The sequence below is a fragment of the Malurus melanocephalus genome, unplaced genomic scaffold, assembly GCF_030028575.1.
Source record: "Malurus melanocephalus ecotype Western Australia unplaced genomic scaffold, MMel_1.1 scaffold_16, whole genome shotgun sequence".
Lineage (NCBI taxonomy): Eukaryota > Metazoa > Chordata > Aves > Passeriformes > Maluridae > Malurus > Malurus melanocephalus.
In genome coordinates this window covers 2,878,355-2,905,742 of record NW_026623248.1, presented here as the reverse complement: position 1 = coordinate 2,905,742, position 27,388 = coordinate 2,878,355, and the positions used below count along the sequence as shown (strand labels likewise).

The following is a 27,388-nucleotide window of genomic DNA, read 5'->3' as shown; positions in this document are numbered from 1 at the left end:
TAGAAGTTMCRCARTTAAGAAAAATAATGAATTTTCATYYGTTTAGAATTCCTCTTCTTTGGAATTCCTGGTAAGAGTAGTGTCTGGAGCACACTCTCTAAAAATACTTCATGCACTTCTGCAYGTCTTAGATAACACTCAAAAAAACATAACAAGAGACAGGTTTGTTTAACTTGAAGCTTTTGAATAATTGACTTATTTTATTCAAAGAAGATTCCTGGGATTTTTTTTAGTGTACAAGCAGAAAAGTTTGTCAAAGGCTTAGCCAGTTACATGATTTTAAAAAATATCTCCGATAAAGAGATTTAGAAAGTTGGGGTTTTTTAGAGGAAGAGAAAATGACCTTAACAGGTTTTACCTCTGTCTTACCTGTTCTCCTGAATTTTGAAGTTTATTGCTATTTAACCTTACTTTTGTATTATTTCCTCCTGCCACACAGCCCAAAATACTGTACCATGAAACCTTTGAAGAAAATGAGAACAAAATTGTTTGATGAACAGTATTATTTCCAACTTTTGCCTAATGYAGAATGTAAAAATTTTGTGAAAACMGTCTCTGCAAAAAAACTCAGCTTACTTATTAAAAAGTACAGTCTAACTGCACTAAAAACATCAATTAATTTATTTAGWGGGAGAACTACATATACTACAGCAGCAATAAAAACAGATGACTCTCCATTATCCTAACCCCACCTTGAGTTACCCTATTTCTCAAAGTTCCATTGACTTTGTATTTCTTTCTTACTCCTCAGTTTGAGAAACAGATCCTTGCTCAGCCATTCTGGTTTCTGGCCTCACTTGCTCAATTTCCACGCATAAGAGAGCTCTCTAAAAAATCTGTCTTACAATGAATACTGACTGTTTTTCAGAATGTGTTATTGAAATTGAAGAGATTATTTTCAGCAAATGAGCTTTAAGATCTGAACAGTATTTTGATTCCTAGTACAAGAACTGTATATGTCTAATTAAATACTAGGTATACATTTATCCTAAGAAACTAACTAAACCCCAAGTATTCAATTAATAATTTCTACATTTAAAAGATACCTTTTCTGTGGCTCAACAGCTATGTGTAACTTTAGAAAAACATTTTTCTAGACTATCTGGGCTCAAATTATAAAAAAAATAATCACATTTCGCCATCTAGCGGCCCAAGGTGTTGTATTCACCCTCCTGTATAAAACAAAATGAACACTTTCTAAAACAAATGAAATACCAAATTTAAAAGATTTTAATCTTAGGATTTTTAAGATTTTTTTTTAAATCTTATTTTATATTCAGTAAGGACAGAAAGGATAGATTTTTCTCTAATAAATCTTTTTGAAATTCACTAATAAAACTSCAGGTTATGAAACAACTGTTCAGAGGAACACTCTTACCACTATTAATAAGATTTGAGTTCCTACTGGGTTTACACACGATTATCTTGAAAAAGCACAAAAAATTATTATGAAAATTTCTTTCTCAAGGAAACTGCAGCTAGTGTATTTTCCATAGTTCAGCCTGTTTGAATCCTTTCTGATAAGGGGAGGACAATAAGGTGATTTGGAACAGTCAGAATGGATTTATCAAGGGCAAATCAGGGCTGACCACAATGACTGGCCTCTGTGATAAAATTACTTGATTAAGCAGAGGAAGGGAGAGGAGCAGAYGCCATTTATTTTTCACAGTAGAGCATGGTTGGGGGAGGAAAAACAATATACTTAAATTGAAGCAAGGAAGCTACCAACTGCATATACGAAAAAAAGTTTTCCTATGAACATGTTGCCCTGTTGGAACACAGTTTCCAGAGAAGCTGTCTCCACAAGAGGCCTCTCCTAACATCCCTATGATCTGCATAGCTCTGTACCCTATATGTTCAACATAAATTGGATTTTTTCCTCCTGAACTATGTCACTTAAACACTTCATTAACAGACTTCAGYGTGGTACCTTCCTGCATCCCATGATGCAACAGTCTTACATCTCTTCAGAGTGTGACTAGGAGGACATCAACCCCTAAGCGAGCAAATGAGCATTTGATAACTGGAATAAATGTGTGTTAGACAACAGAACCACCAAGGAATATGATGTRTGAGATTAAGAAACTTTCATGCAAATGTGAAGATCAAAACAGTGAGTCACAGAGGAAACTGACTCATTGAGGAAAAAAAAGGGATAGTTAATTAAGTCAGAATAACAATCTTCTCAGGAACAAAGAAAAATGCGTTGGTATAGCACTGTTGAAACAACTTTTCTCTTGTGTRTTGTTTAGTTATTTCTTATGCAGTCATCATGAAAAACATTACCTGAATATCTGAATCAAATGGGGCTGGTTTAAATGTCATGGAGCAATGTGATCTAGAAAGTAACAGAGGAGGAGGAGGAGTCCTGCTTTTCTTCTTGCTGCTCACAGCTTCTTTGAAACTGCGATATAGCGCACTTTGTTCAGCTTCAACTTGCTCAGTTAAAGTTAGTGCTTCCTATGATTGAAATTAAAGCAAAAGCGGAAAACTATTAAAATACAACAATCAGATGTAAAATTCATAAATTATTTTCAAATTATCATYGAAAGTTTCACTGCTATGCAGAAAACATTCAGTAGTTTTTCATATCATCCTATATTCTGAATCAGGATAAACAGTACTTTGTATAAGCTTAAAAATGCAGATTAATTTCACAATTAGAGAATTCCAGGTTGCATATGAAAGAGGCATATACAGCTTTGGAAGTATCTATAGGAAAAAAGAGAGTGATCACAAATAATGTTGATATGCAATTAGTGCCAGTCAGTGATTAACTTCAAGAAGAAACATAAAAGACATCAACTGCTATTTAGGAGAGGGCTGGAAATCTAATCTGYGGAATTTCTGAAGGAGCTGTGGAGGTAGTTGGACTGATTTTTGGTACTTCAGAAACAGAGGAAAAAAAGAACCTCTAGAAATACAGGTGGAGAATGTGGGTCCAGAAACAGTAGAGCTAAGCCATTTTTCCCTTGGTTAGCTGTAGATAGCTGAAAGCTGACTGACAGTCTATTGGTCTTTCAAAGACGTGGGGACTCCCTACATACAGTATTATGTGGCCATTTGGTTGGAGATCAAAGGTACACTTTTTTAATACTTGAGTGAATAGCAGATTGGTAGGTTTCTTCACCTTRATTTCATTGTCAGTACATGAGAAGCTTAACTTGGAAATCTAGTATTAAGAACTTGGTACTTCTGTACCTTTACTTGTGGCAGCTGTTCAGTGCAAAGCAAAGCCAAAAAAGGCCAGCTCCCAGAGATGAACAAGGATGCCTTACACAAATTACWTTTTTTGTAAAGACAAGAAATTACATATTCCCACAACTAGAAATTTTATTTGAAGCCTTCTAGTATCCTACACTGAACCAAGGATTTAGGCTGAGCTCAGTCTGAAAGATAAACTAAAAAAACCCAACCCAAGGTATTGGTAATTCAGTGACAATCCTATAATCTTGCACCTTAAGTTCTCTGTTTCTGTCCTCATACATTTAGAAGACTACACCAAAGGGGGTCACATCACAGATTGAGTAAGCCTGGAATCTCATGTCCAAAAATTCTGGAAAGATTACAGATTTATAGTGAAATGAGCAAAACAGGGAGCTAAGATTTTATAGAGCCTTTCACATAGCTAATAATTTTCACAGCCCTTCCACTTCACCACACTTCCTCCTCCTTTTGATTAGGGTTGCATCCACCCTAGTGGGACACATAAAAGGAAGGAAATAAGATAAAGAGCAAGATAGAGTGACTCTTTCCATCACACACTCAACTTTTGCAATCAGTAGTGTGAAGCTTCATTGCTTCCTTAAAAACTATACTTCTTCATGTAAGCTGTCCTATGATATAATTTTTATTTAAAAGAATAAGAGATTTGTTCTTGCCTAAGGATATATTTCTGATTAGTGCAAGGATGGAAATACTCCCAGGCTGAATAGACAGTGTTGTGATGAGAGTGGTACTGCATAAACTGTACTTCAGTAATTGTCGAACTTGGAAGATAATAAATATGGCAGCGTTGCAAGATGAGCAAGAATAATCATACAGTTGAGGAAGCCAAATGTTACCATAAAAATTCCAAATGCTTGACCTGTGATAAATCACATTTTATCCTTGCCTCTGTCAYAGACTTGACCATGGTATGAACTTAATCACATTAATTTAATTTTACAGCTGGCCAATGAGAACTACCTGTGTATTCAATTCTGTAAAGACTTGGATATMCAACCAGACATATGACAGGAAGGAAGAATTAAACAACTGTGAAAGAAATAATAAAAATCGAAGYCTGCATAGTAGCTCATTAAGCAGTTTGATGTAATTGAGTATGACTCAGAAGCTTTCTTACCTATTCAGTTGTTTACTGCATGAGCAATGGTTATTTGTATCCTTCTCAAAATAAAATAAACTGCTTCCTATTTTGCTACATAATAAGAACAGATTTGTATTATATTGTGCTGATTACAGTAGAAAAGGCCAGAAGATGCATGCAATTCTATATAGAACTCTACCATCAAAAAACCAAAAGCATGAAAATAAAAGTGTGGATTTGCTCTTTATTAAGTGAGCACCATCCTCCTCAAACAGGAAAATTAATTGAGCATATAATTAAATATTTAATCATAAAACAAAAAGCAAAAGAAATCATGCTAAGTTTGTCCACACRAAGTGCATTCTGACATTTTTATAAATATATGAGACAGATTTTTAATGTATGYCCTTTCTGATCCAGTTTTTGCATTATTCTGATGTAATAAATATATGTATTAACTATCATGCTTCCAAATTTGCAGCACTTAAAAGAAAAACACTTGCTAGTAACTTCTTGTTTAAAATACTCTAATATATTATATAGAGAAACTTGGAGATTCTGTTATCTGTTGTACAGGCTATAAAGAAATTTTAAGCCTTGTTGATGAGCAGGCAATTTTCATGGGCAGATGCTGGCACAGAGGTCAGTGGAAATACTCTCATTGATTTCAAGAAACTGAAATGAGCCCAGGAAGAATCTACTTTTCATTCCAAYAGATTCTAAAATCCCAATATCTAAACTATTTATTTAGTAAGAATAAAATAGAGTCCATGCCATCATCACCAGCCAAAATATTCTAAGACAACCTACAGAACAAAACAAAACAAAAAAATTAGTAAGAACATTGAAGATTACAATAAGGAAATCTGAATGACATTTTGACAGTGTGTAGGTTCATTCTGCAAAGTCTAGATGATTAAGTGTAGAAAGAAAGATCTTCTCTCAGATTTCCTCCAATCTACACATACACACAAAATTTGGGGATGTGTTCTTTCCTTGTTTTAAGGTCATTTTRTTCTTTCATCATAATGAAATTTCTCATGGAAAGTAAAATTACAACAGAAATTAAAAACACATAGTGACCCTCAAATTCCTTCCATTTTTCTTATTTTTATAAGGAGCAATCCCTGTCCCTTACAGGATGTGAAAAACTGTGATGATAATAAGGAATTTTTGTCATAAGATTTTGCTTATTACCTCCAGTAGCTGCCTTTGGGAAGCAGTAGTTAACCCTTCAGGGAACTTCTGTGCAGCTTTGTGCAGCAAAAAKATTGCTCTGGATAACTTATTCCTTTTTATTTTTTCCATTATAAGTGYCTCTATAAAATAGATATTTAAAGACATTTATAAAACAGCAGCAATAATTTATTATACCTCTTAAATTACTATACCTCTTAATTAATATGCCTTACCTGTTAAATATTGGAAATCTTCACTGTTASTCACATAAGACTTACTAGACTTCAGACTTCTGTTAACAGCTTGAGCACCTGTGTGGGAAGGAAATACTGAGTAATTTTTATAGTGTAATTGCAAGAAATTGAGTAAGAAAGGATAATATGTAGTTTTATAGTAAAGCTCTGCCCCATCTCATGTTCTTTTCTTCAGTTCAAGTAGAATTTCTTGTGCAGATCATGTCATTAAAAATATTCCACTCTCCTGGTATAACATCTTTTGTAGTTATACAAACACCACAGAATAAGAGAGGTCTTGTTTGATCATAGTGCAGTTCTGTATTGTCAAACTAATACTAGATTTTAATTTAAAAACAACAAAATAACACTAAGAATAAGAGAAAAAGCTACATTTTTTCAGAAGCCATTTGGCAAGAGTGACTGGAATCCGCTGACTGGAAAGATATAAAGATAATTTTACAGGGGTAGAAGCTCAAAACCAAGAACCTTGAATAAAATATTCAAGTCATTCTCTAGAGAGAAAATTAGCATTACAGAAAAATAAATCTGCAGAACATCCCCCAGTTTTTCCTTACTGGCACAGTAAAAGTTAATATTACAACTAAAATACAACAAAAACTGTCTAGGAATTAAATCCATTAATTGTAGCAAAGTTTAACTCCCATTGGTTGAGCAGAGGTTAGAGACTAGTATCATGTAATTCTAATTTCTGCACATTATTTCTGTCTATATGTGGCACAAGAACTGCCCAACATCACAACATCAGCTCCCCTTCAGAAAGCAGAAACTGTTTATTTCTTAGTACCACAAAATCTATTTTTTTTTTAAAAGACTCTGATAAAGCTACGAAGATTACTAAACTGAAACCTACCTTGTGTAATTTTAAGMAGTTTCACAGCTACTCGATGTTGGGCCTGAATGAATTCCAAGTGYAAATCTGCTAAGAAACCATTATCTGTTCCTGTTTTATCATCACCACATCCCAAAATAGAATTCAAATACTGATCATTTGAGTCCATCTAAACAGGAAGTGACAATTAAGCAAATACAAACTTTTATTATTTAGCTTACTGCATTTTTCTTGATATTATTCAAGTAAATTGGCAAACACYGAAATTCATCATATTTGTGTAATATGCAGTCAATCAAGAAAGCATGAAAAGAAGAATAACCACATGACAGAGAAATGACAGAGAAAGCATGGATAATGGGCACAGAAAACCAGACAAATCTGAGAATCAATAGAAAACTGGATGAATAATAAAGACAAAACYGCAAAAAATGTTTTACTGTCCACAAAATACGTGATATAAATATCACATTGACGTAGAATGATAACATTAAAAAAATTTGAACTCACATCAACAGCAAAAATTGTGTTTAATAATAAACAGTTGCAAGCAATAACTATGAATTTAATAGAAGAAATGTATATATTACAACTATTTAAAAAGTAAAAGGTAAAGAAAACCTAAAGGAGTTCATAGTTTACTATTGAAAGAAAATAATGCTATTTCAACTTCTGCTGGTTTTGACTTAGGCAGAGTTAGGTTTTTCTCACAGTAGCTGGTATGGGGCAATGTTTTGGATTTATGCTAGAAACATCATTGATAATGTCCAGGATGTTTTTATTACTGATGAGCAGCACCCATTCAGCATTAAGGCCTTTTCTGCTTCTCACACTGCCCACCAGAGAGGAGGCTGAGGAGGCACAAGAAGTTGGGAGGAGGCAAAACCATTTTGTTGCAGTGTAGCTTTTTGTAAACTTTACCTTCGTGCAACAGTTGTCAAATATCAACTTTCCATCTGGCAAAAGGGTCATTAACTGAGATGTRTTCATGTAATTAATTGCTTTTTCAAGAATTTCATAAGCAAGTTGTAATTGTTCCATAGGAGTTTTCTGAAATGAAAACCCATATAAACAGATTTTATTAGATAACAGCATTAAAAACTATAATATAGACTATCAAAAGTAACATGCTTTTCTTTTTGGTTGCTGGAGTTTAAAATTGTCAGATAATCTTACATAGGCACTGCTCCCCATACTTTAATATAGTAATATCAATGTGTTAATTTTTAAGTAGGACTGATTTTCCTTCAAGCTCAGAAAAAAAAAAACCAACAAAAATTACTCAGAGTTATCTTAYAGCAGAATGAAACTGAACTCAGAGAATTAAGTTGTAAATTGTATTTTTCACAATATTCTATTAGCTGCTATGAAAAAACCACTTTTTTTTCAGAAAACACCATATTTAAGTAGACTGTCACTGAACTAAATCCTCTCCATGTGTGTAAGCATTAGGACATATCACTGACAACACCCTTGAATCCTCAGGCTAATGCATATAATTCCTTCTTAATGTGCTTTAGTWAATAATTTGATTGGACAATTCTGCAGTGTTGAACAAAGCAAGGACACTCAGGATGTTTCATTTATTCTTCATGATGAGAGAAGGAAGCAAAAACACAACCCAAAATATTCTCCTCAATGAAGAAAGGATTCCAATTTCCATCATTTAAAAAAACATGCTAATAAACCATATAAGGCTGGTACTACAGATTGGCATAAAAAAGGTGTACAATGGAAATCAYTATGCTCATGCTGTAAAAAATTTTCAAATACAATCTCTTCCATAAAAACGATTGATTAMAAATACTCAGGTATAATTTTCAAATTTTATTTCATTTGAAGGAATATCTTTGCTTCTTTCCTCTGCACTAACAAAACTGTGTGAAACATTTCATCTTTGTAAAACTAAATATAAAATTGTATGAAAAGCTTCAAGCAGAAGTATTCTTATACTATTCAAAATCATTGTATCAATGAARGTAAATTGGACCTTACCATCAGTATTTCAGGCATATCACAGGTTTCATCTTGCAAAAGAGAGGCACTTCCTCCTTTTTTATAGGAAGAAAAGCAGAAGCGAAAATTAAATAAACCCCAAAAATTCAATTTGATCAGCTCTACTACTAATTTTGGAGTCTAGCAATAATYCTGTTCTTCAGTGTTTGACTATGAGAGGTAATTATATTGTTTCTTGAAAAACTTTCCAGGGCTTAGACATGTAACAGCATATGGGTATGATAATACAGGATATGATTATCCAATAGTGTTATATTTTAATAGTACCCTATATTTCATAGCCACATTATATCCAAGCTAATGAAACTTGGACTCATTTTGCAGCTCCTCCTATTTTTGTAGCATTCATATAAATTCTCCACTTTCAAATGAATTCAAATCTATTATCTCATTCACTGTAGGTTTAGTGTTAATTTCATTTATAGAGGGATTTTTAAGTAAAAGAGGTCATATTTTTATGATAGATACTATTTAATTTTAATATTTCTTGAAGTGGCATTATCAGCCTTTTAGTATTTGCTTTGATTGTTTAAATTACTTTCATTTCATTTATAAAGAATGCATCCAAACKGTGTTTTCTTCTTCAAAAAAAAAGAGAAAGCAACTTTTTAGTTCTTGGTTACAGCCCTCTAATTTCATTTATTTGCTGAAATAATTTTTTTTTTCCTTTTTGGAGGAACAACCTTCTAGTCACTCCTTGTGCCACTTTTGCCTGTTTGTTTTTGCTTGTTCACTGCTCTCTTCCTCATAAATAAGAAAATTTGCATTCACTCAGCATTCATTCAGTACATMGACTCTTTTCAGCACAAACATGTGCTTGACTGTCAGCCTGTTCTGACCAATGGCTCCCATCTATTCAGCTTTTTCTTCCTCCAAAAACACATATTTAAACTCAATGAAAAACAAGGGGTGCTACAATGAGGATTCATTCTGTCTTCCTGAGAATGTTATGATTTTTGTAACACCACCAAAAGCAATACCTACTATACCTTAATAATAAATAGTAATTTCCCAAGATTTTTTTACTTCCAAAAGTGCAAAACTATTATAATTTCTTTCTGTTTCTAGGTATGGTCTAAGAAGATCCTTATCATTTACTCTCTAGTTACTATAAAACATTTATATGAATTATGATTCATATTCCAAAATACACAATAGAGAACTCCTAAAAGTATATCTAAATATTCAGGTTTTGGAAGGAAGTTTGTTTAATGTGATTGTGATTGCATTATATCCCAACAATGTCAGTCAAGTTCAAAAAAATTGAATTACTTTAAAGTGAAACTAGGTAGAGAACTAAATTGATGACCCAATAAGAGCAAAAGCTTCAGTATGACATCAATATTTTCCTGTTTTGATTGGCCTCCAACTAATCAACCAGCACTGGAATGYTCCAAATGAGCCACAGCATGTACTGACTTCTGCCCAGCACATATTTGGAAAATGTATCAGTGACCTGAGGCTACTCTGAAAGGCCTAAGAGGCAGGCAGAAGACCTATGTAGAGTAATAAGAGACATAATTTAAAATGGGGTTATTTCAGTAGAACTGGAAATGTGASGAAAGAAATCATAAACCCTTGGAAAACCAGGGTTTCATTAGCTCCAATTATGGATGAAATTTTGTGCGAAAAAATTTGTCCTTCTACCCTCAACAATCTCTTCACAATATTTTTTAAATATGTATGTTTGTCAAAGTTGTCAGCTCAGAAAAGTTCCAGTCTTAAAAGTCATTCTTGAAACAAAACTCAATCTTTTCAAGAAAGCATTACCTTCTTTTTCCTTAGATTCAGTTGTAGAATCAGCTACATTTTCCAGTATTGCAGTWAGACATAAGGTAATCTCTGCAAACATTAGATTAATGTCTGTTATGTTGCTCTTCTCAATTATTTCARTTATTAGCCAGAGTATATGAACCAACTGGAAATGGGGAAATGGAAAGAAAAAGAATCAAGACAATGCTAAATCAAATTTTTGGAAGACATTTATGTATTACAGAGGTAGACAGGGTTTCACACTCAAAATTCTTTTAAAATAYTCCCAAGCATGCACATAGCTCCTTTCCTGGATTTGGCTTCTTTTTATTTGAATGTCACCAGACTAGGATGCTGAATTTACACAGCTGAATTTACATAGTCCCTGTTTTTTTAGACAGCAGACATTTTTGCATTTTAGAACATTATTATTCCTGCCATTCTTTTTGGAAAGGTTTATGTGTGCAACAGATATAACTTTTATACCTAGCTCTAATACAGTAAGCCTTTCAGTAGATTTGATTACATGCCTCTAATTTATCTCCATATCTTCCCACTTAAACACAGAAAAAAAAAAGACCCAAACACTGCTGTTGTACATACAGAGGAAAGTAACTGCACATTACCTTATGGGGACAGACCAATTTTACTATACAAGGTCACAAACTAACTCCTCCAGAAACTGGTTTGCATCAACTGGCAGCCCAGAGAGCCCCTTTCACCCAGACCCTCTCATTCACAGGACAAATTCAGCCCCCCTCTATCCAGTGGGCCAATGCTATTGACTCCCATCTCCCTTGTCTTTAGCTGTAAGATTTTTGTTACTTTGTTCAACTGATCTAGGGAAATTTCTTGAAATATATTGATATTTTCTGCCACAACATCCCAAATTATTCTTACATCACACCCAAATGTTTTCACTAACTCAGCTTCTTAACACCATTGCCACTAACAGAGAGTGAGGTACTTTACCGCAAAAAGAGATATTTTGATACACACTGGCGTATGGGAGCACAGTGTGTTCAAAGTGTATATACAATTCATATTTTTGGTGACGATTTTTCTGCGTTCCACCATAAGGAAAGATACTTAGACTGGATACCAGTATTCTACTGATTTTACCATAACAGACTGCATTCACACAAGAGAAATACATTATAATGAAGGAGTACTTGGTAAGCTTTGTGTTTGTGCATATATTCTAAGTAGTCACTTCCACTCGTTTGGATTTGCTGAAGCTCTGTTTTACACTTCTGCCACAAACACATYACCACACCGACAAGTATTTCTCTGTCAGGATGGACATTCTGGAAAGAAAAAGCAATATAATTGTGGAAACAGGTAGGCATAAAAGCACACAAAAAACCCAGTACTTAAAACTGTCTCAACATTTTTCAACACAAGTAAACAAAATATGTCACTTTCTTATAAGGGATGACRACATTTTTAAAGCTGTAGAAATGTTTTCAAAAAATAATTTCTGGTAGACCATCCAAGCTTTTTCCCTCTCAACAACATAAGGTTTAGAGGGTTTAGAGGTTTGGGGAGTTAGTTGTTTTTTTTTTAATTGACTAGCTCCTAAAGGTAACACAGACAAAGAAATCAGTGAGATGAAAGTTACATGAGAGAGCAAATTAACYATCTATGATGCTGTAAAAATCAATACATTCTGGAGAAACTTTATTTTTATTACAGTATTTAAATACTTGCAGAAGAAAATCTAAATTTTCATTTTGCTTGACAGAATACTTCCATGGGTTRCTGGTACATGTCAGGTGACAAAGCAGTAGAAAACAACTTAAACATCTAGAAAAAAATTTGGAGTGAAATATCTAAAAACTGAAAGAAATGTTAAACCCTACCTGAATCTTGTGAAGGGAATAATTAAAAAATTCAAAACTCTGGTCAGTTAACCCTCTTAATTAACTGTCCTGGTTTTGCTCAGTCCGATTTTTGGTGGTGGGGGGATGGGACCAAGAAACCACAAAGATGGCTCCTGTGACAAAGTTCTAGAAGCTTTCTCCTTCTTCTCCAGCAAAAGGAGCCCTACCCCCTATGTTTTAGAGCCAATCCATTATGGCTCTGAGGTTGATGGACAGGCTGCTGGTCAGGCTGGGCCAATTGCACAGGCTAGTTACACCTCTGTGATGACGTATGGTCTTGTACTTAAGAAGAATTCAAAACAAGATAGAGTGCAGYGACYAYGTAGTTTTTAGGTTGTTAGTATCATGCACTGGGGGAGGACAGAGCAGGAGGTTGAGGAGATGTAAGAAAAAATTGAGACCCAAGATCACAGTAAGAAGAAGACAGGTGCTGCTGCTGTGGTGCTTGAACATGGCGAAAATAAGCTGTTCTCGAAAGGACTATTTCTTCAATGGGAGACCTGTATAGAAAAGAGAGCGACCTTGCTCTGAGGAAAAAAACCTGGTCTTGGGGGACTGGACTGATCAGGAGCCAAAAAGGGGGAAGAAGCTTGCCACCGGCCTCATGTGTGAAGTGAGCTGACGCTTAAAAGAAATTGTGTTCTGCAGGGAAAGAGGTGCCCCCCCATCCACGTCTGAAGCAAGTGGCTGCTTAGAAGAAGCTGTGTTCTGCCGGGAGATTTGAGAGAGTGGGGTTAGCCTTGGAGAACTGTTTTGCTTTCCCCTACGAGGTAAAGAAAAGAATCCCATGCCATCAGCAGTTATACACTGACTGTTTCCTGTGAAAAGACCTTCCACAGCTTAGAGSTGTAAGGACTTTTCTCCTATGATGCTGGATGATAACCGTAATGAGTAGTTTGATCTATGTTAAACTTTCATCCCCTGCCTCTCTTGCGTGCGGGAAGGAATGGAGGGGTGGGGAGGGACAACCTGAGAGAGAGACAGGTTCCTGGAAAGAAAAACAGGTGTCTTAAAATGTCCATTTTTATTTTCTTCTCCTTGTAAATTTTTCCCTAATTTTGTTTCTCTGCCCAGTGCGGTAGTATTAGTAGTTTTGTTGCAATAAATCTATTTTGCAACTTAAGTTATTCATCCTGTCTGACCATTTTCTGGAGCATGTATGTATCTTTCTCTCAATTATCTTATCTAAAAGCGATAAATTTTAGTGTTAATTGAGCTTCTGCTCTCCCTTCTGCCTTCTCCGGTGGGGGGCGGCAGGGGGGGGGGGGAGGAAGGAACGTCATTGGGTACTTTAGCTTTCAGTCAAGTTCAAACCACGACATTAACACATTGTAAGAGGCAATAGAGTCCATCTCTGTGTTAAATACATTCTAAACAGTAAGGATCAGGACACATCTTTATCATCATTTATAGCAGAATTGAACTAGTATGTTGGGTGCACTGAAACCTGATAYATGCACACTATCTATAGTCATATATGTTTCAGCATAAGATTTCAGAGATATGGATAATAAAAGTAGGGAGAGAAAAAGACTGGAGAAAAAGCAAATCAAAATTACTTTTGCCACGGGTTTGGTGGCAGCAAGCTGCTAGATTGCCTCAGCTATGTRTCATGCATCTTCACCATCAGTGAATACCCTGTTAAGCAGGGGCAAATTTGTTTTTCTTCCCTGGACAGATCAGGTATCAAGAAGATTTGCAGCAAAGTGTAGAAAAACCAGTAGAGTTTAAATCCGGGTAACTGCCTGTATAGAGTGGTCCCACCAAAAACTGACAAATCATGCTCTTCAAAGGTATCTGTGGGGTACCTCACAGGSAAGATGTTTTGACTAAATACACTACACTAAAACTAAAAATATGTGTGCTCCAAAAAAAAAGTTATATATACCATATAAAAATATGTTTTATCCAAATTATGGCAATATTCAAATTACATGTAAAATAAATTTTGCAGTTAAGATACATGCCATGTTAGCAGAACAGGGCTTTTTTTAAGGAAAAATTTTCCTTAGTTTTTTTGGATCACAAACTATTTTAATATAAGTGATAGTAGTGGAAATACTGCACTATAATTTTTTCCCCTCTCAGTAGCACATTCCCCACTCAGTAGCACAGTTTGAGCAAGTAAAGGTGTTTACTCTGGGAATAAATCATCAGATACATAATGGGATTAATTGTACAGCAGAGACTTCAGCACAGAGGCCCACTCTCATTGGTTTTGTYGCTGCTGCTGCATGTTTGGGTTCTTTGCAGTGAGAATTTACCTTAAATTGCAGACATACTATTGTTAAAAAGGCATTATCATTCCTTAGAGTAACTGCCCMCATTTCTATAAATATTGCAGAAGTGATTTCCACAGCTGAGTGTATTTGCCCACCTGAATCTAGCACATGTAAAGAAACTCGATCTCTGCTTGACTGGCTGAAACATGCAATCAGCCCTCTGGTCTTCCAAATATATTTARTATCTATTTAACACTTTTTAAGTAGCCTGATCACATAACATTTTAAAATATTAAATCATTTTTTAAATCAGAAACTGATAACATTTCCTAAGTGCMTTTTTTCACTTTTTGTATTCTTGCAGTTTATTAGTCATGCAACTGATTCCTCTGATCTTCAATTATACGCATTCATCACAGATTAAGTGACACATTGAGAAGAAATATCTCTAATTCTGTTATTACCTGCTCAGACGTGGAGACACAGGAAAACACTGTTGTGGCCAAAATTGTAAGATCATAAAAAGGATCTCCATTCTTTATGAATTCTGTTATAGTCAACATTTATAAAAAAGGGGGAAAAAAAAGGAAAGTTAAGACATCACATGTAATTAAAAACCTACATTTGAAAATATCTGAGTCAGCTGACATGACAGCAGATAACAGGGTCTAAGGAACAGTAAATACATAGGGGGACAGATATTTACAAGTTTATTYATTCCTGTGAAAAGTGAGCATTTTTATTTTTAGGAAACGGAAAGTTTTCAAGATATTTTCAGGTTTTTTGATTGTTAGAGAATTAAACTGCAGTTGCTCAAACAAGTTTTTCTTGCTTCTATTTAAAAWTTTTTGCAAAAATTAAGTATAAGAACAGACCAAAAAAACCCTCAAATATCACTTTTTCCTAAAARCTTTTCTGAAAACATTCAATCTTTTTACATCTTTGCTTATAACTTGATGCATGCTTAACATATATCATGYATTTCCCACTTAAAGGAAACAGTATAAAGTCATATATTTGAAATGAAAACAGAAAAAAATAGGTGACATCTTCTCAGTTACTACTTTTTGTTATAGCCTACTGCATAAAACTATATTACATAGTTTAAAAATAATTAACAATACCACTTGTGGCAAAAATATTCACTTCTAATTGTTTATGTCTTTTCAGAACCTTGAGAAGTGGCTCCTTTGTTATTATCATCATTAACGGAAAAATTGCGTTCAAATTTTCCTGGGAATACTAAAGGTTGCATCAATGTAAGAAGTTTGAGTTCTRTTTCAGCTTTTTTCCATGCTGGGTCATCTTGAGCCTAATTGAAAAACACATAAAAACTCGTCTTTAAAATATGTACTTTGAATACTCCTTATGCTGCTAGGAAAGGACTAAATAAAGAATGTCTAAATCATAACCAGATTACCTGAAGRAAATTGACAACAAATTCAAGAGCAGAATCAAACACGTCCCACTCTTCATAGCTGAAAGCTAATTTTACAAATTTCACAGCAGCATCTCCAGACACCCCTTTTTCTCCTGCAGTGATGACAAAAATATTTTCTCTGTTTTATTATTACATATTCAGAAGTTTATTGAAAGTTTAATTTATTTTAATAATTTGGGTATCATTAAATACAAAGATAAATCGCCATGTGCTTTTGGACAGTCAGCATAATCTTGAAGGGTGTTTTAACAACTTTGCAAGAAACAATAGCTTTATTTTTTCACAGTAATTTCTATGCTTACATGTTACTTTAATGATGTATCTGCACCCACAKAATAATAAAGGCTTGAAAAGCCCTCCAAGGTCATCAAATCCAACTTTTTACCAAATACCACCATGCCCACTTAACCATATCACGGTGTCCTGTTACATTCAAAAGAGGCTCTACCATTACTGATATTAACACAACTATGCAGAGAATCACAAGGATTTAATCCTTGCTGTCGGAGGAAGAGCTTAAATCTGGGATCACCTGATAATGATCCTTACTATCCAAAATTCAGTTCAAAAATTACATAGAGATATGTAACATCACTTCCAAGACAGGTAAATATTTCTCATTACTGTGTCAGAAAATGCKCATGTACATAGGGAGCCTACTTTCTCACTTTTCAGATTTATCTAAGCTACAGTAAGGCAGAAAACGCACTTCTGGTCCTTGGAACTCTCAGCAAGTGTTTTAGCTGATATATTCAAAAGTGTTCTGCAGTCCTAACAGTATGCCACARTCACGGTCATGAGTTGGAAGGGACCTACAAGGATCACCAAAGTCTAGCTCCTGGCCCTGCACAGAACCACTCCAAGAGGACACCATTTTAGACTCTTTACGTATAGAACTGCTACTAACATTCATTATTAAATTAATTCTGCTCACTGAGCATTTGTATCACTGAGTACAAAATCCTTTGAAATTCAGACCTAGCTTACCTGTTAGCATCAACTGCAGAAGAGTAGATGATGGATTAATTATACCAAAATCATTGGTGCAACTGCTCTCTTGACCTTCAACAGAGACAATTTGTTAAATCAATTTATAATCTATTTGACTTGTTATGTTCTAATTAGTCAGTAATCATATCAAGAATATGAACTCCAGTTTACTTAGAAAATACATGCTTAAGCTACTGTAGATTTTTACTGATTATAAGAGACCATGAAGACCAACCCAGGTTTTTATCATCTATTTTATGAAGATAAGAAAGACTACCTGCTTTTACAGTTGCTATTGTTATAAATTAAATATATACCTTCAGGCACATTCTTTCTTTAAAAATAGAAATAAAACAAAACAAAACAAAATAAAATAAAATAAAATAAAATAAAATAAAATAAAATAAAATAAAATAAAATAAAATAAAATAAAATAAAATAAAATTAAATTAAATTAAATGAGGTCCAGGATCCTCACCAACCCCCTTTTTGCTTCTTTAAGCTGTTACCTGAAAGGATTTCTAGGCCTGCAGAAAAAAGCTCAGAAATGACATCACGAATTTCAGTTTCATCAGGAGCAGGTGGATGAGGGGGCAATAGATTCCTGTTGCTATCAGCCAGTGCTTCCAGGATGGCAAGGAACTGAGCAGCAGCACTGTCAAACATTTCCACCAGCAGCCGCTCCGTAAYGTTGCGAGGCCATGACAACTAAGTAAGAAAAGGTAATTTAAGCCTTGTGATATCTAAACCAACTTGTAATAAAACAGATTTTTTTCAAAACAGTTCTCCATCAGAATGTAAGTATATGTTCAAAACAGAAAATAATATATTGTAAAATATATTGTTGTTATTAATGTCATTCTTCAAAGGCAAAGAAAAGCCTCATGCTAAGTGGATACAGCACTTAGGAAGTCTAACCATTTCATAGCAACCAGGAACACTGGGAGAGCAAAAAAGCCCAATTAACACTACAATTTAAGGCTTTTAGATAACATAACATAATTGAGAGAAAGATACATATATGCTCCAGAAAATGGTCAGACAGGCTGAATAATAATGTAAGTTGCAAAATAGGTTTATTACTAAAAACTACTAAGAATAAATAGTACCACACTGGGGAGGGGAACAAAGACAGGGAAAAACTTACAAGAAGAAGAAAATAAAAATGGACATTTTAAGACACCTGTTATTCTTTCCRGGGACCCGTCTCTTTCTCAGGTCGTCCCTCTCCACCCCTCCATGTCTTCCCGCACGCAAAGGGAGGCAGGAAGGAAAGTCTAACATAGATCAAACTACTCTTTACGGTTGTTGTCCAGCATCATAGGAGAAGCGTTCTTACAGCTCCAAGCTGTGGAAGGTCTTTTCCCAAGAAAGTCAGTGTATAACTGCTGATGGCATGGGATTCTTTTCTTTACSTCATAGGAGAAAGGAAAGAATGTTCTCCAAGGCCAACCCCACTATCACAAATCTCCTGGCACAATGCAGCTTCTTCTAAGCATCCACTTGCTTCAGACATGGGGCGCGGGCACCTCTTCCCCCACAGAACACAATTTCTTCTTAGCATCAACTTGCTTCAGACGTGAGKGGGACCCAAGCCTCTTCCCCCTTTGTTGGCTTCTAATCARTTCAGTCCAGTCCTCCAAGGCCAGGTTTTTTTTCCTYGGAGCAAGGTCACTCTCTTTTCTATACAGGTCACCCATTGAAGAAACAGTCCTTTCGACAACAGCTTGTTTTCCCCCTGTTCAAGCACCACAGCAACAGCACCTGTCTTCTTCTTACTGTGATCTTGGGTCTCCATTCTTTTTTCTTACATCTCCTCACCCTCCTGCTCTGTCCTCCCCCAGTGCATGATACAACCTAAAAACTACATGGCGGCCGCCTTCTATCCTGTTTTGAATTCTTCTTAAGTACAAGACCATACATCATCACACAGGTGTAACTAGCCTGTGTAATTGGCCCAGGCCTGACCAGCAGCCTGTCCATCAACCTCAGAGCCACAATGGATTGGTTCTAAAACACAAAGGGTAGGGCTCCTTTTGCTGGAGAAGAAGGAGAAAGCTTCTAGAACTTTGTCACAGGAGCCATCTTTGTGGTTTCTTGGTCCCATCGCCCCAYCACCAAAAATCGGACCGAGTAAAACCAGGACAATCACATTATCATCACATGACAAAATAAAGGAAAAGAAGTGATATACAAAATGTTAGACTTACAGTTACTGTTCTTCTTGGGTTAACTTTTGGGTTAACTTTTGTCTCACGCCCAGGGAGTTTCGACTTTCTTCTGGATTCATATACTGCTCTTTTGAAAATCATTACTGACATCTGGCACAAAGAAAAAAGTAAGTCAATAATTATGTTATGTATTCTGTTCATAGAGATTGTAGATACTCTACCTTTTTATAATGAATTGCAGAATTATACCTTCAGAATGGCCTCTCTAAAAATCTTTTGTGTCTCCRTATTTTCCAAAGAACTAGGATTTTCTAATTGCTTCAATTCATCAATTTTAATCAAACCACGGCGAGCAAATATCTGTCCAAAGATTTAAAAAAAAAAAAAAAAGATACTTTATGTTCATATTCTGTATATTGATACTTAATTTTAGAATAATATCATTCTTGAATTTATACACCTGCAAAGAGCTGCAATGGAAGTCAGGTCATGAACAATTGAAAACACAACCTTTGCAAAACGGCTTTTGTTATGCATGGGAGCTGAAAATGCATGGGAGCTGCCCAATGTTTAACACTAAAAGTCTGAGATTGTGAGTATATTGAAAAGTGGTGTTGCTTTTGAGGTAATTATGCATTTACATGTGGAAACACATCTCCACTTTGCAGTAAAAATTTGGAATAGAGACAGAATTCTAAACACATATGATTTGATAATAAGTAAGAATATTTAAATATTTCCCATTTATTTTATCTGAACAGCTACATAAGGTAAACCAGGATACCTCTCCATGAATGCCGGCTTGACAATCAAAATAACACTGAGAAACTGCTGTATACAGGGTGGCTCTCCATGTCAAATAATGTACAGATAAGAGTGGAATGGATGATTCCATGCATACACTGGCCCACAGTATGTATTCCAGGACCTGCATTGAAGAAATCTAATTTCAAAATTAATGCATTTTAACCTACATAAATATACTTCCTGTTGCTAAAGGACAGCTACCAAGACCTATCCTCACCTGGTAGGACAAACTGAAAGAGGGGGAAAATCACAGAAATTGTATTAATTTTTAACATGCTTTATTGACAAAAAGAATTCTTCCTGCATATTATTGTTTTTTCATCTTAAACTGTAGTCAAGCACCATATTTTATTTAGGTACCTTTAAGATACCTTAACCACTCCAGTTCACTATAGTCTAGCCACSAGACAGAGGTCCTGCCCTTACCTGCTCTTATCTTGAGAGTTATCCCTCTATTTTCTGGCAGCTCTAGTGATCAGTTTTTAACAGGATCAGCCAGCTTCTTTGGGATGCAATGGAGTTTGTCCTCTTTGGTGAAAGCCTGAGCTTAGATTAATTTCTACCCATGGAACTAGACTCTTGGTTTCTAACTTGCAGGGCAACATAGCCACTGCAGCAGTCTAATTTTAATAATTAGTCCTAAATTTTTGAATGAACAGTAACAGTATCTTCTTACTATTTTCTTTGGATCAGCTGTTCCCTGAGGTACACAAAATGTGCACAATCTTATTCCTAAATTAATATATAAATTTTCTTTTAGTCTGAATTTCAAGAATTTGAAATACCTACAATCAATTCTTCTGTTTTCCCGTATAGCAGAAACCTGAACATGTTAAAGGAGGTGCTACATCACTTCTCCTTTTAATAGATCTGCAAATACAAAAAAATCTTTCCTGCTCAGTGAAAGTTCAACATAAACAACACATAATAAAATCTACTCTGTGAAGGCTGATGCAAATTCTGTTCAAGTTTTAGRAGAAAAGAGTAAAGCTGAGACAAACAAAAACTACATTCAGAAAGAAAAAGGCTGGGTGSAAAAGCCAGGTTGGTTTTATCAAGCATTTATAACTAAAACCCGAGCCACCAGGTGTCAGCACATTTCCACATTTTAAGAAACGAAAGACCAATTCTTCGAACATATGCACATGTCCAAAACAAAGCAGCTGCAATCCTCTGAAACAGCCTARCATATGGCATCTCAATGCCCAGCAAGACATTACACGGGGCTCCATTCCACAATCGAGGAATGAGCAGACTAAGGAAGGCACGAGGGCTTAGAAATCAACCACTCTGAAACACAGATATTTTATTTCTTTGTGACAAAATACTACCATTGGCAATGCCARTGAAATAGAAAGGTCAGGCTACACTGTTATGCGAAACACAGGTKCATTTTCTAAACTTCTGCAAATTTTTCAATCCATTCTATTTGTTTTGCTATACCTTAGCAGACTGACCCCTCATCATCAATTGTCTGCATATGGTGTAAATATGGATAGTACCTGCAAAAATAAATTAAAATAAATAAACAGATAAGTTCTATAATCCTACTAAGTTCTAAAATCCTATTAAATTTATCATGCTAAGCAACTCAGTATTTTTCATATTATCTGGGTTGTTATTTACAGAGAAAAACGATTTAAAAACTTTTCATTAAAAATGAAAAATTMATGATTTTTCTGTAAAAACTTCTAATTTAGAGAAGATGAAGCTATTAAATGCTTCTGCAATATTAGGTTCAAAAATACCTGCACAGYCAAGCAGTATAACATAAGAATGAAATCTTAAAAATTTAGTGTATCAAATTTTTACTAAGTAACTGATAGAGAGACGAATCTTATTTAATTCCCAAATGCCAGGCTCTTTAAAACGAAATAATATCTCTTCTCACAGACCTTACCTTACACGATTCTTTTAGTCCATCATGGCACTGGCAGACACYCCCACAATTACGTAATATTAAGTATGATAAGTGACATGAAGAAAATTGATAACAAGTAGAGTTTTCAAGAGCATCAAAATTACTTAGAAATAAAAAAAAACATCGAAAATTTTCTTGATTTAAGCAATGTCATAAAATTTTCAAAAATCTGTCCTAAAGTACAAAAGACACTGCAGTTCTGGAAGATAAAAAAGCCTATTCTTCTGTCTGTATGAATATAAAGGGACACCTGMGGCAGCAGGAGGCATCACAATATCAACTGTCATAGCTAGAAGGGTGTTATTATCCCAMTAAGTTCAAATGGAGCAAGTATTAGGAAGATTTCTTTCTATCAGTCAAATGTGTAATGAGGAACAAAATCTATTGTCTGAAATTGCAGAAAAATGCTCAGGAGCTAGGAATAATCCAAGTTATTGCTTACTTCTAATTAGAGTAGGTTAGTGGCTAGGATTGGTACAGAGACCTGTCCCACACACCGGCAGTGGATTTAAGAATGGGAAGGTGAGTATATTTTAATTTTAATTCTCCCATAGAAACATACAATCAAAAAACACACCTCAAAAGTAGGGACTGAAGAGAGGAGCAGTCTCAGTAAAACAAAAGGATAAGAATTTTACCAATCATAGCTCGGCGAAAGTACATTTTCAAAATGAAATTAAGAACATATCATCTCCTCAATTTATATTGCAACAATTGACCATAGTAGCTCATTTGGTTAGGGCATGATGCTAATAATGCCAAAGTTGTGGGTTCAATCCCTGCATGGGCYAYCCACTTAAGTGTTGGACTTGATGATCTTTGTCTGTCCCTTCCAACTCAGAATATTCTGTTATGCTGTGATATTTATACTAGTCTGTTTACTTCTGACTAAATAACACTTCCTTTCAAAGCAAAAATATACTGTTGTTCGTGAAATTAAAATCTTGACAAATCATTCTCTGTGTATCTAGCTTGCAGAAGCTCCATTCTTTTCTCAATTTTTACCTAATTCAAGCATTTACAAGTTGCACCCTGAAATCKTACAGAGATTAAAACTCTTCAATGTCATATGGTATTTTTTAGAATAGTTTTATTATCAGTTCTTCCCCTCAAAGCATTTTAAAAAATGAAAAGATGTAATGGAGGACAACTATTTTCTACTCTTAGACCTGCAATCCCCTTTTCAAAAAAAAACACAAAACAATAAACAAACAAAACCCCAAACCAAAACAACAAAAAACCCCCACACCAATAAAAAAAAAGACAAAATGAACTCATCAACTCAAACATTTTATAGATAGAAAAATCTTGAGGATTTTTTTGTTAATCAAGATTCACTCCAGAAGTGCCCTAGTGTCCTYACTATACTGTTAGATTTGATTTTATTAGTATATTCTTAAGCACAGTTATGATGAAAAAGCTGATGCTTTTACAATAGTCCACCTGAAAAGGCACACTGCAGAAATTTCAATTTTAAAATCCCTTCTATTAGAGAAACAAATAATTACAAAAAAAAAACCCGACTGTGATTGAAGACTAATTAGAGATTTTTTCATGACCCTTAGGTTGACCTTAAAGGGAATGTATAAAAGTTTCCCTTCACAGCATTGCTTAGCAAAGAAATGTAAATGGAAAGCCTGAGGTACCATTGTAGATAAGCCAACACAAATTCTCCTGAGGTAGAGCCTCTTGCATAATGAGTTGGAATGAGGTCAAGACATTSAGGCAAGTCTGAAGAGACTCTGGATTCTGAAGATTTCTGTCAGTGCTGAAAACAATCTGATAAATGCAAATATTTCTTGCTTCCAAAACATGGAACTARAACACAGAGAAATATATATAAAGTTAATTAAAATACAACATAATCAGTTCACCTCAGCAAAGTACAAGCAAATGGTGAATAGGAAAAGATCAAGCATACCAGAAAAAAAAAAAATCGGCAAGGCATTGAACTGAGAATTAGAGTATGGGAGAAAGTTCTAAAGCTTCAGGATTGCTGTACTATTARCCTGAGTCCATTTCCACTGTGTCATAGGATGAAAATGCTCCTAAATGTACCAGGACTCTTGGAAGGGGTGTAGGGAGAATGAGGCACTAAACTGCTATTCAAAGAATCTGGCTTAACACTTGGCTCTCTGTAGACGTATTCCATAAACCAGGGCAGGTTTGAACCTCTCTACACTTCTCCATCTGTATTACCAATATMTTATTTCTCACTCTCATCTATCGCATTCCTCTTTAATAGACAGATTTTTCCTTCTCTTCCTTGTAATACCTAATATAACRTGATCTCAGTTGTGCCTGGGGTACAGCATTAGCTGAACAAACAACATGTGAAAAAATTAGCTAAGTCAGACATGACCAGTCAGTACCTATCAATCTCACAGAAGCCTCCTAACCTGATAACATTTGAAATTATCTTATTTTTTTGCAGTTAATTCACTGAAGCTGAAAGTTTTGAGCCCTGAAACTCCATTTCCATGATTTTCTTAGTGTTACATTAAAAAACAAAAGCTAACTGCAGAAAAATGGCAAGAAAATTTACATCCAAAGCCTTTAGATGTAATCACGGGATACATTATCATTTTACATTTCCAATTGAAGGGATCATTCTCAAACTAGATTCCATATCTGATAATTCATGAATTTCTCAGTATGTAAAGGTTAAGTTACAGAACAGGTATTTTAGTACAGAATTGCAGTAGTATTGGCCCTATTATTGGTTCAAGGTCTAAGCACACATGGAAAAAACAAAGGAAAGTATCTCTGGAACACATTTGTGGAGGATAAAATGGGCTACTTACTTTGAATCTGTGAATGTCTTTGACCAGAAAAATTTAAAAAACTCATAACCTACCGTACGTGATACATTTTTGTCTCTGAAACCATTTGGAAAAAAGGTGGACTTAAAGAGATGCACATCGCCCATGACATCATCAAGGTTTCCAGACACGAACTGATGAAGGTATCTTTCATAGCACTGTAGAAGTGCCAATTCATATTCCTGAAAAATGAATCATATGTTCTTTCATAGTTTGTATACTGCATTTCTATTTCCATCAAACACGGGTTTTTTTATTGTCTTGATGTAAAAAAATATCAACATGAAAGAGCAATGGGAAATAAAGCACTACAGTTTCATACAAATATCCAGCAATGCAGTGCAAACAGTCAGCATAGGAAAAGTTGAAATACTTTAAGAAATGGCTTGTGCTTTGCAAGTTTGTCAGTTTTGTTTATTCTGATCATAAACACGACATATCAGAGAACAATTATGAAGCAGGGTCCTTGGCTAATGTAATAAACCCAGAGTTGCTGGAACATTCTGCAGATTTGCAACGGTAATGACAACAATTCTGCACTTCAGAAAAAAGTACTTCATAATGCAGAACTTTATAAGCAATATATGGACATAATCACTTCTCTCTTCCTTGTTTCCATGTTGTCAAAGCTTTTTTTTTTTTTTTTTAATAAAAGCAGATAGGAAGAGTACGATGCACTAAAAAAGACTGAAACAAGTGAAAACTGGAATTTACATATGGCCAAGAAATCAGCAATAATAGACCAGAAATTGCCACTGGGTCTTTAAGCACTGGTAACAAAGAGGATGTTGAGTTTTATGCCTCATTCCAGATAGAGCTCCCCAGCAGCAAGTCAAACCACTTTAAAATCACGCTGACCCTATGGTTCAGCTCTGACTCAGATCTGGAAGTGACAYTTACTGAATCACCACCACCACTTCCTTCAGCAAAGGTTACATTTAGGTTTCTCTACCACCTTTACTAATTCTAGCACATACACTAAATAAATTTTTGAGGAAAAGGTAACTAACTTCTGCTGAAAATGATTCTTTAATATTTAGTCACAGAAAATTCTTATTTCCTTGCACTCCCTTCTTTATTTCAATATAAATTCCTTCCACCACAGTGACACATTAAATTTTTAATCATCTGAGGAGTCTAACTCATGGCTCTATTGTATCTTTGCCATGTGAAAGCAGCAGCCATCCACAGAAACTCTTGGACAGCTATGGGCAGTCACTTGTGTATTCTAATATATACATTCAGGCTGTGATAACACTTAGAATCCATAGCCATGGATCAGAATACCATTAAGATAGTTATTGATATACAACAAAAAGGTAAATTCTCTCCTGAACAAGTTAAAGTATGACCAAAGATAACAAAAAGATACAGACAGAGATGGAGGTGGGGAAAAAGACGAGTCAGTGCTGATCACTATGATGACTAACGGACTAAATAATTTCCAGAGAGATGACTTAACGAATTTAGGTKTGTCCAAAAAAACACATAGCAAATGTATTATAGGAAGGAATCAAATGGCATTWAAAAAAAACCCAGGAGGACAGAAAGCTAAGCTCATGCTTACCCACTGCCTACTTACACGTATCAATTATTTCTTAAGGACTATACATCATTAAGTACTATATAATGTAAAAGCAGGTTAAAATTTAAAATATTCAACACTTGTTTCCAACTAGGAGTCAAGAGGGGTACTTATGGAATAGGCTTTACCCCACCTATCACAGATCTGTAAAACGTGGTGTGTTTTACACCACATTCATCCTTCCTGTAATGCATTTGAAATTTGCAACGTCCATCTCCTGTTGTTTCTTTGTTTCTTCTCAGATCACACTGCAGCTGGCGGGGGAGGGAAGGGGGCGTGGGATGCACCACCACATGTTCTGACACAAATATCACTGAGCTTGTAAATGGCTTACCCTTAATGGATTTGTTTTTCCCCAGGAAACACAAAGGACAAATAGTATATAAAGATACATTTGCCTTATTGAGTCAGATCAACAGTTACCAGCCTGGCATCCCATCTCTAATAGTAGTCAGTRACAGATGACTGAGTAAGAGCATTGAAATGGAGTTATCATATGGTCAAACATCCTCCAAATACTTCCAGCCTTCAACAATCTAGCTCCTGAATCCCTTTTAGTTGTGATCTACCTTTTATGAGGAGACCAGAAATGCACACATATTTCAAGATACAGGAGCATCACCGATACATATAATTGTACAATGTGTAATTACGCTCTGGTTCTTGATCTCTGCTCCTCTCCTGACAATTCTTTTTATTCACATTTGGTTAACTGAGCATTGAGTTGAGTCAGTGGGACTGCTCTATCATTGYCAATTTGTACTTTAACAGCATCTAAAGGCACAGTCAGATATCATACTCTATCATGTTGAAACATCAGACAAATATTAGAGAAAGATTTGGAGGTGTTTAAAAAGGCAATGGATGCATAGAAAATACAGATGTGGAAACCATATTAAAAAATCAGGGAAATTTTACATATAATAAGCAAGAGATACAAACCACCAACTCTCACTGGAATAATTTTGTRRAAGTTTTTGCTACTTTTTAAGTAGCTTCCGCTAAAATATGATTAAAAATTAAAGCAGCATAGAAGCAGAATGAAACAAAGACTGTGAYTGTGCCTTTTCTGATTTCAAACAACTTACTTTGATCTCAACAAGGGCATCACCAACTTTCACAAGTTGTTCATTGTAATACCACTCCGGTAGTCGTGGCTTATATTGGATCCAAATATTAAACAAAGTATTTGCCCTAAAAAAAA

At 35.0% G+C, this 27,388-nt stretch overlaps 1 protein-coding gene across 1 annotated transcript in view; it reads right to left on the bottom strand.

Moving 5' to 3' along the window:
* Positions 1-27,388, bottom strand: part of CFAP54 (cilia and flagella associated protein 54) — a 103,826-nt gene that overhangs the window by 71,078 nt on the left and 5,360 nt on the right. Inside the window, exons 2-22 of the mRNA XM_057385805.1 lie at positions 27,273-27,378; positions 24,635-24,781; positions 23,424-23,595; positions 21,300-21,358; positions 19,834-19,977; positions 19,299-19,409; positions 19,089-19,199; positions 17,388-17,586; positions 16,876-16,950; positions 15,868-15,980; positions 15,621-15,759; positions 14,912-14,994; positions 11,515-11,649; positions 10,361-10,508; positions 8,570-8,625; positions 7,496-7,624; positions 6,596-6,743; positions 5,722-5,799; positions 5,507-5,628; positions 2,287-2,460; positions 370-462 (exon numbers count right to left, since the gene is read on the bottom strand). Of these exons, the coding sequence (XP_057241788.1) occupies positions 370-462; positions 2,287-2,460; positions 5,507-5,628; positions 5,722-5,799; positions 6,596-6,743; positions 7,496-7,624; positions 8,570-8,625; positions 10,361-10,508; positions 11,515-11,649; positions 14,912-14,994; positions 15,621-15,759; positions 15,868-15,980; positions 16,876-16,950; positions 17,388-17,586; positions 19,089-19,199; positions 19,299-19,409; positions 19,834-19,977; positions 21,300-21,358; positions 23,424-23,595; positions 24,635-24,781; positions 27,273-27,378 (2,542 nt within the window). The remainder of the gene's footprint in view (positions 1-369; positions 463-2,286; positions 2,461-5,506; positions 5,629-5,721; positions 5,800-6,595; positions 6,744-7,495; positions 7,625-8,569; positions 8,626-10,360; positions 10,509-11,514; positions 11,650-14,911; positions 14,995-15,620; positions 15,760-15,867; positions 15,981-16,875; positions 16,951-17,387; positions 17,587-19,088; positions 19,200-19,298; positions 19,410-19,833; positions 19,978-21,299; positions 21,359-23,423; positions 23,596-24,634; positions 24,782-27,272; positions 27,379-27,388) is intronic.